Source organism: Meleagris gallopavo, chromosome 2, assembly GCF_000146605.3.
Source record: "Meleagris gallopavo isolate NT-WF06-2002-E0010 breed Aviagen turkey brand Nicholas breeding stock chromosome 2, Turkey_5.1, whole genome shotgun sequence".
NCBI classification, from domain to species: Eukaryota; Metazoa; Chordata; class Aves; order Galliformes; family Phasianidae; genus Meleagris; species Meleagris gallopavo.
The window spans coordinates 76205078-76214988 of NC_015012.2; the positions used below are offsets into that span (position 1 = coordinate 76205078).

At 39.0% G+C, this 9911-nt stretch overlaps 1 protein-coding gene across 1 annotated transcript in view; it reads left to right on the forward strand.

The window, feature by feature from the left end:
- Positions 1-9492, forward strand: part of TBX18 (T-box transcription factor 18) — a 44987-nt gene extending 35495 nt beyond the window's left edge. Inside the window, exons 7-8 of the mRNA XM_019613115.1 lie at positions 7594-7707; positions 8988-9492. Coding sequence (XP_019468660.1) covers positions 7594-7707; positions 8988-8998 — 125 coding nt within the window. The 3' untranslated portion in view covers positions 8999-9492. The remainder of the gene's footprint in view (positions 1-7593; positions 7708-8987) is intronic.
- The last annotated feature ends 419 nt before the right edge of the window (positions 9493-9911 follow it).

The window sequence follows — 9911 nt, forward strand, 5'->3', positions numbered from 1 at the left end:
GAAGGGAAGGGAAGGGAAGGGAAGGGAAGGGAAGGACATTTAAAAAACTGCTAAATGACACAATGCCAACCAGTGGTAATTTACAAACTTTGCAAAAATTTTAGCTACACTGAACACAGAAATATATATATTACTTTGATAATTAACATTGTTAATGAAAAATATTGTGAAACCTTGAGATACTGACATTTGTGAAAATTAATTGGAATCAGGTTGTATTTTTCATAAAGGATGTGATTGTCTCTCATAGTACTTGCAAAGAGTTCAGATTTAAGTTTCCAAAGCATTTATCCAGGATGCCATAATTAATTAGGAGTCAATACAAGAGGAAACATGAATGGAAAAGCAGTTAGTGGTAGAAAGGTGTGTTTTCCTCATGTAAAAGTCTTGAGCAGAAGCCACCTTTGCTCTCACTTTGCCCTTTTCAGTTATCAGGATGTCTGGAATGGAGATCAAAGTGCCACATAGAAGTGATGCTCTGGGCAGCCAGAGCTAGGGACTCAGCTGTGGCATTGTTGCTGTCTTTCCTGTACTTTCCAGAACACCTTTGAGTGCAGAATCCAGGCAGAGAAGGAAGGAATGAGGATGGAAAAATGTAGACATTGAGTGAAATGAGAACGTACCACGCATGCCTGAATATATCATGCCTAGCTCACATCACTTTGTACAATGCAGGATTTAACTAAGAAGGGAAACATGAAGTGAGAGGCCACCATTTCATGAAGACTGGAGTCTGTGTATATACATAGGCTTTATTTATATTCTTCGCAGAAATCCACAACTGGCTGCCCAGTTATTCCTTTATAGCCCACAGCAATCTTGCATTTGTAGGTTTTCATTCATCTTTATTCCCCCAGCATGTAAACATGGTCAGACAGATTACTTTTTACAAGCACCTCTAACTCTCCCAGAGATGCAAAGCTTAGGTGTCTGCTCAGATGGAGCATGCAGATGTGTGCAGTTAATTAGGGATGAATCTTACTTAAGATCACCTTGCTAAGGACTCTGACTCCTCTTTATGCATCTCTTTGTGTACCGGCAAGCATTGTGTGCAACACATGGCAGCCCTTTCTCACTGTAATTCTGATATGCTGTAATGGCTGTTCACAAGGATGGATAGTGATAGAACAACGGGGAATGGTTTTAAACTGAGACAGGGGAGGTTTAGGTTAGATATTAGGAGGAAGTTCTTCACACAGAGGGTTGTGACACACTGGAACAGGTTGCCCAAGGAGGCTGTGGATGCTCCATCCCTGGAGGCATTCAAGGCCAGGCTGGATGTGGCTCTGGGCAGCCTGGTCTGCTGGTGGTTGGAGACTCTGCACATAGCAGGGGGGTTGAAACTTGATGATCATTATGATCCTTTTCAACTCAGGCCATTCTATGATATGATTCTATGATTATCATTTTTCCAAGTTTTGTTCCTTCCAGCCCTCTGGTTGCTCCTCTGTCACACTTTGCAAGGTGCCATCCATGTGGTTGGGTGACACCAATACCAGTGCTCAGAGCTACAACCTGAAGATGAGAAACTTTCTGTTTCTTCCTCAAGCAACTCTGAAATCATTTTCTCTCAGGGCTGGAAGTGCAAAGCATCTGCTTAGAAGTGGAAAACCTGAATATTTTGAACATCAACTGAGAGTTAATTCTTCAAGCACACCTCTGGAAAATATGCTGAGAACAGGACAATCTCAATTCTCAAAAATGTGCCTTGAGAGCTGAGAAGGGCCAACATTTCAGCAAAGTTAAATTCCCTATCCTTTGAAAAAGAGCTCAAAGATCCTTAATATAACAGAAAACTAGGTGTATGTCTGTCCCTCTTTGTCTTTTTTTTTCTTTCTCTCTTTTTCAAAGAGCCATGTCCCCCTCCATACTGACCCTGCATTGTGTTGTTACCAACATCATGAAAGTTAACAAAAAGCGGAAACGTGTAATTTCACCTGAGCTGAAATAACACTACAGCAGTTAGGTCTGTCATAGCTGAGACTGGAAAGAAACGTACAGTTACATCTCTATCAATTTTTATATCTAATTATAATGTTCTTAATCTCGTACAATTTTTGCTTGGCTGAAACATTGTATTTGTACTCATTTGAGAAAAGCATTAATGGTTTTATCAGTCATGAGTAATATAGTCACTTCCATTTCATTCCAATATCCACACAATCATGCTTTCGTATTATGTTTACATATATAACTTGTTATTATTTTATGTAAGTATATAGATACATATTTATACACACACGCACAGACACATAAACTGATAAGGCAAAGTATTTCAACATTCGGCTTTCAAAGAATTATGAAGTTAGAACAGAGTGAAAGGTTCACAATGAAACTTAAAACTTTACTGGCTATAATATTTCATTACTAACACAAAACTCAGTTCAATACTTTACTCAGGCCAGGTCAGTTTATTTTTAGCAGGGAGGATGGTATGTAGTTAAAATTAAGGTTAAGGTTTGATTTTCATTGCAAATGGTTTGCACTACTCTACAGAGTAACTCCTCAGAAAAAAAAAAGATATATATACCTATATTTATATAAAGAATTAAAGAATAATGTCTGCTGATTGTAAAGAATGTAAGCTTTCTAGATTTCATGCAATGACTTCTGATTTGCCTTGAGTTGCTGTGTATATGGAAGGGATCTGAGTTTGCACCTTCATGTTGTTTCTCCCACTGCACAATACTTTTTCTGACACTGCAGGGAGGGATGAGGTGAGTGCGAGCTAGCTCCTAAATGCAGTCACAGTGCACAGCTAACTTAATTTAACGGACAACAACACAGCTTTGAACAACAGTAAACTAAGGAATCAACTCCAAGCAACAAAGTCATTTCTAAGCTTTATTTGAAAGTAGAACCTACTTTCAAGACATGTAAAAGCATCAGGTAGTTATAAACACAGCAGGTCAGGCTGTCCAGAGAAACTGTGGATGCCCCATCCCTGTATGCGCTCAAGGCCAGGTCGGGTGGAGCTCTGGGCAGACTGAGCTGGTGGGGGCACCCTGCTCATGGCAGGAGGTTGGAACTGGATGGGCTTTAAGGTCCCTTCCAACTCAAGCCATTCTGTTATTCCATGATTCTATGATTCCAGGTCATTGAAAGGCAAAAACTGAGGAGAAGCAGGTATCTTTTCCCCTGTTGATTACTCAGCACTCTTGACCAAATAACTTATTGTTATGAAAAGAAATATATAGAGCTAATAAAAGTTGATGATTTTGCTGAAAGACATGTGAAAATTGAGAAGGGAAAGTGTGTCAGTATCTGTCATGCAGTAAGGTCTCAAAACGTTCATAAGCAGGAACTAGGTTCTTGCATCTCTGAAGCTGTTGCATGGCATGGCCCAATGACATGTTCCCCGTAAAGATTTTGGAAAATAAAATACGTGCACTGAAATTGTACACCTGCCACCAGTTCCCTCTCCTATGTGCAAGGAAAACAACGCTTGTGAGCAGAGACATTTTAAGGTCCTTTTATAAAAAAAACCATCATGCCCTGTATTGTACTAATATTTTCTTAATCTGAGCAGATGTTTAAACAAAGTTATAAGACTGAAGCATTCATAGCTGCTGGGAATTGCAGTTTACATCCCTGTTCCAAGGCGGAATCATGGAAAGTTGCCACAAGGAATTATTCCTCTGAGAAAATGAAGCTTAGGTTTGGAGGTGACAGGCTCCCCATGAGGAGAAACAAGGAACCCCTGGAGAAGTTCTTTTCTTTGGCACTCAGCTTTATACAATCAGAAGCCCCCCTGGATCTTCTGCAATTTTTCCAATGGGTGGGAAACGCAGTTAATATTTAGGAAAAGCAATTTCTGACTGCCAAAACTGCAGTGTCTGACAGTTTTGCATCCAAGCAGAACTGATGAAAATCCAAATATTTGTGGATTTTGCTTCAGATGCAAATATTTTGTATAGCTTGAATCCCAAGTCAAAGTCCCAAAGGATTTTTGATTAAAACTCCTGATAGTCATACTTCAGTGTTTCCCTCATTTCAAATAATATCAAGCTGAATCTTTCTTAATAACTTTCTGAGTGGATATACATGTCAAAAATGTTTTAGCCTTGTACATGTTTATAAAGCAGTATGTGTTTTCTCAAAGCCAGTTTCAGTGAGGATTTTTATGCAGGGTGTGTTTTATGGCTAAAATAACAAGCAGAAAAGATGATTATTTGCCAGGAGGTATCATTCAGACAACCAAACCGCACACTTATTGGCCATGGGTCAATTGTGGTATTGATTGCCTTCCACAAAATCAAATTCTGGAGCAAAAAATGTCACTGCTTAAAACAATGGTCAAGCTTGTGATTATACCATTTGGAAAGGGCACTGCGAAGGCCAAATATATACTGCTGTCTTCTGTCAGTCAAGCAGACAGAGCAGAACTGTTTGCTGTAAAGAGAATTGTGCGTGAATTGGTCTCAATTTTTCTTTCATATCTCTGTATTTTGTTTGATATATTCAATGACTCCAGATCCAAGCCTTCTTATCAGTTCTTGGAAGCACACAGATGAGGTAGATGACTGAGCTGTTTTGTCCTAGTCAAAATCTTTCAGCAAGCTTTTCTCATCAGTGCCAGCTATAGAAACTGAGCTGCCACTCGATGGGAACCAAAACTCTGACATGAGTAATAACTGATTAAGAGGTAGGACAGAGAAGATTAGGAACAAAAGGTGGCGGGAAGTCATGAGTGAAATCCTGCAGGATCTGAGTTCTGGCCTGAGCTGTTCAACATGTTCATAAGTGATATGAAACAAGGAATGAATTATGAGGTGACAAGGTGCACTGATGATAGTAAGCTATTTAGGGTGGTAAGGATAAGGGCCTCTTCATGGTTGAAGAAGGGCCTGACTAGATTAAGAAACTAAGGAAAAGACAAGATTAAATAACTGTGTGAATGAAAGATACCTACTTGAGGTAGGTAAACATGCGAATATATACAAAAGAAAGAAATAGTTTCATTTTTACCAATTCAGTGGTCTGCCATCACTGCCTTTTTTGAGTGAGATCTCATTGTCACAAAACACACTTCCTTGAGGATAACGTCCCAAAATAGAATAACAGTGAAGAAAATAAATCAGATTTTGGGCACTGGTGGGCAAGAAGCCCACATGATTACAGTGCCATACGGTCCATGGTGACCCAGTCAAGCCTGAGCAGTGTAGGCAGTTTTGGCCTCTGTCTCTGCAGGACTTTAGCAGAGCTGGAATAAGGTCTAGTGAAGAGCAGAAAGAACTATTAAGATAGTTCAGCTTTCATGAGGAGTGTGGATTGAGTAGAGCAGCAGACAAATGATAAGGTACAGTACTGCTCTGTAAAATCATGCTTGTCCTACAAATAGCAAATAAGAAATAGATACCCATTGTCTCTTCCAACACAGAGCTAATGAAAACAGAATGAGTCCTTATATGAAACTGATGGATGCAAATGTCAAGGAAACAAAGGAGGTTTTTTCTCCATTAATCATTAGTAAACTATAGAAAACCTCATGACTGGGTAATTTGGATGATAAAAGTTACTGATTGGACAAAGAAATTAAACAAACCCTACTGAAGGCATGAAAACACTCAAACAGGAAAAAGAAACACAGAAAAAAACCCTCAAACAACTACGTATTCAAATACTCCCCAAGCTGCAAATAACTTGGGGCTGAGGTTGTCTTTTGGGCAGCTATCACTGCAGGCTGTTTCTGTTCTTGTTGCCTACCTTACATGTCTGCTACTGACACACTGGAGATAGGATGCTCAACTGGATTAATTTCTGGTGTGATCCACTAGAATTACACTTATATTCTTGTATTCACTGCTCATGATGTGAGTTTTTTGGTTACAACTTTGTGGACAAGTAAACAGTAGGAAAAGAGAAAAATTGTTGTCTTACATACCTACTCCCCCTGCCCAACTCCCCCTCAAAAAACAAAAACAAACAAACAAAACCCCAAATATTCTGATTATCTGAATAATTATTTACAGTAAAAAATAGTTTGATGGTTAAAATTGCATTTGAATTGCACATGGAAAAACAAAGTCAACTACTGTGAATCAGTCCTTCTCTGCTTAATAAACCCACTGTAGTATTTCTGTTCTGAATCAAATCACTCCTATGCCTTTAATCTTGCCCTAGGATAAGACCCAGGAATACCTCCATGGGTCACTGTAAAAACTTTTGTTTCTTTCCTTTTGCTTTTTTTTTTTTTACTAAAATAAAAATGTCTTGTATGTCAGACTACTTTGAGATGCACTGTTTAATCACATCACAGAAAGCTGCAGCAAGGCATTAGTTAGGCAATTTTCCTTGTCCAATCTCTACAAGCCACTCCCCTGTAAGAAAGGAACTTGACCTGGCAGTCACAGAGCACACAGAGATGACTCAGTCCTGGAGAGTGCACAATAAACAGGAACAGCAGCACTGCTGTCAATCCTGACAAAAATAAGAAATTCAGAGTTGTTGAAATGATATGGACACTGTTGTTGCAGATGAGATAACAACTCCACCAACCAGAAAGAAGAGCAGTGAGCGCAACTGTTGCTAAACACAGGGACTTTTGACAGGCTGTGATGATAAGGAGTTCTCAGCTGGCAGGCAGACAAAATGCATCCCTGCAGAATGTCTTGGAATTAAGGGAGCCAAAGTGCATGCAAAACAACAGTGTGATGCGAAATAAGAGAGAAAGACAGAACTCATGTGGCATAAACTATAGAAGATCAAATTTAAAAAAAGAACATTATGTCACTGTGAAGTACGCACTTGAACTTTTCTCAATCAAATTTGTCTGTTGCAGAAGAACATGTTCCTGGCATTTCTGATGTTTCATTTATGCTGACTGTGCTGCGACTCACAGAAGAACTCTCAACAATTATTAAGAAACCCTGGGTTTTGAAGCTTCACTCCACTAGTTGTAATTTCACTGTCATCAATGGGAGACATTTGCATGTAGTATTTTTTCAGCTGCAAATGCCTTTTATTGCAGTTGAACATAATCCAATACCATTTTCTTTCAGATGTTGATTGAAGAAAAAAATTATGATATTCAGCTTTTTCCTTCTGCATTAAAGTGAGACAATAATTTGAAGATCTTGATATTTTTCAATATAAGAAAGAGTGAGAAGAAAAAGAAAAAAACTACCACTAACAGAGTCACTTGATTACAGTCCACGGGGAATGTAATTCTAGTAAGATATAATGCAATTCAGTGATGGAAAACTCAAATAAAATGTCCTGAAAGAAAAAAGCCTAGTGACTGACCACTGAAATAATCAATGTGATAAAGGTTATCTTCCAGAAAATTCTAAAGCAAGAGTAAGTATTTCTCTCAAACACACATTTGATTCATTGCAAGCTCTTGAGCTTGAAGGAGGAATTCAGTCAGGAAAGTCCTATATCACCGGGGGCCTGAAAAGCATGGTTATCCTCCTACAGCCAAAGGAAAGTAAAACCCTGAAGCAAGTCACATTTGAGATCAGGAATTGGCATCCAGCCAGGAATAACCTGCTCTTAAATTGGCTTTCTGGGAAGAGGCCATCTTGAGCCACTCCTTGGGTTCTCAAGCAACTCCGACTTTCAAAAACCACTACCTTATCTCCTCTTTTTCAGGCATCACAAGGGCAACCTTCTGGACATCTAGATATCAGCTTGATCAAATTGACATGAAGAACTCCCTGAAATCACAGGAAATTGGAGCCCAGATCCTCTTTCTTGGAGAAAAAGGTATGTAATGTAATAGGTATTCAATGATAATGATTCCAAATTCTGCATTGCAAGGCCAAGTGTGGGACATAAATGACATATATGCTCTTAAATCGTTTTTGTTTGTTTCAGTGATCTGTGCAAGGTGAATTTGTATGGAGGACTTCTGGTGCAGAAGAATCTGTGATTAGGATAAACCTATACAATTACTTTTAGATATCTCTTTGCCTTATATCTCCTCTTCATCTTTTCTTCTTTCATTAAAAAGAAAGGAAGAAAAAAAGAAGGAAGGAAGGAAAGAAAGGAAGGAAATAAGGAAGGAAGTGAGGAAAGATAACAAAAAAAAAAAAGAGAAAAAAAGAAAGATGTAAAGAAAGAAAAAGAAAGAAAGAAGGAAAGAATTGAATATATTGCAAAACTCTTGCTTTTAAAAACTAAACATTTACAGAAATTACATCTGAAGAGGCCCCTGGGAGATGCCACCGAGCTCTTCTAACGTGAATAGCTGTTTGATCTTCAGCATTTATCAGCAGTTCAGTTGAATCCTCCGTAATTCTGAAGATCAGTTCACTCTTCCACTTCCCATGCAAAAAATAAGTTCAGAAAATTCCGTTCAGAAGAAGGATATGATGCTGGCTTCCTAGCATCACAGCAATGTGCTAGCTTCAGCAGGGCTCAGGCTGCTGTGCTTAAAGCATGTTGACATTTGCTGGTGCCTCTGTGTGAACAACTGGTGTGATCTGTGATCTGCTCTGTGGGCAGGTGAATGGCAGGCAAATGCAGGCTATGCACTTAGCTGGTGGATGCTTGTCCTTGCAATCTGAATCCCTGGCTGATGTAAGAGAGCCAGTGTGTTACCATTTCTGCTGCCTTGGTTTCTGATACCACCACCTTCTCAGTTATTTTTAGTTGGGACTGAAGGGAAGTGTCACAGTGAGTTACCCAGCAGGTTTGCTTATAGTTTGCCACCAGACTATTTCTGGGGGCTTGTTATGCTCAATATTATCTGTTAATTGCTATATTACAACAGAAGGAAGGAAGGAAGGAAGGAAGGAAGGAAGGAAGGAAGGAAGGAAGGAAGGAAGGAAGGAAGGAAGGAAGGAAGGAAGGAAGGAAGGGAGGAAGGAATGGGAGAGGGAGGGAGGAAGGAGGAAGGGAGGAAGCTAGAAGAAACATCATGAAATGTAACTTTTCAGATCTAGGTTCTGGTTCTCTGTACTGTAATACTAATATATAAGCAAAATGCATTTCCATTTCACAGTCAGTATGTATGACTAGATAATGTATTCATTCCTTTTCAGCAACTTTTTGAATGTAGTTGCCTTCCTTGGCCAGAAGTCTTCATATGTGGAAATCAAAGAAAGGCAGGAAAAACAGAAACAAGTATGATATGGTCCACTCCCAGCTTCATCACTTGTGATTTCTTTTGCATTCATCAAGATGAAGAGGAGACTTTGAGTTACATTCCTGAACATTTTCAAAATGTTGAATTCACTGAATCTGGACTGTATTTGGGAATTCTAAATGTGTCATAATGTGTCTGAATTTCACAGTTTCGGAGACTCAGAACATGAAATACAAAACTATGCCTAGCTCTATTAGCAATAAGTTTCTAAGGACAGATTGAGAGTCCACAGCAAGATGAGCTTGGAAGAGAATCACTATTTCCTCTGGTGCTGAAACGGATGAAGTCTTTGGGAGTAGGAAGCTTGCTATTGACATCTATTGCTGAAGAGGGAGAAAAGCAGCTCAGCCTGGCCCGAGATGATCACATATCGGAAGATGGATAGGGTTGGAAGCTGGTTGTGAGTATATACTGGTGAACAGTGGGAAATAGCTAAAACAGACCAAACTATTTTCATCTTCTTTTTTTTTTTTTCCCTTCTGTGCAAAAAGCGCTTCTGGGTAAGAATTCATTCTGACAGTTTGTTTTAATTCGTAAGAATTAAACTTGAAGGTCAGACCATAAGAAATCTATTTACAGCTAGCTTTATGGATATAATGTTGTGTTCTGTATGCCATTTTTATCCTCCTAAGATCATCACCTCTTATTCTGAAATACTATACCATATAGTAGCACTATCTTTTCCCACCAGAAATTCAAATCATTTAAGAACTAGCATTGTGATTTCTCAGCACTTACAGTGTTGTCATGTAACAGTTATATATATACATAAATCATGGCTGTCATTTGTGAAAACACACGGGAAGGAAGGAAGAAAGGA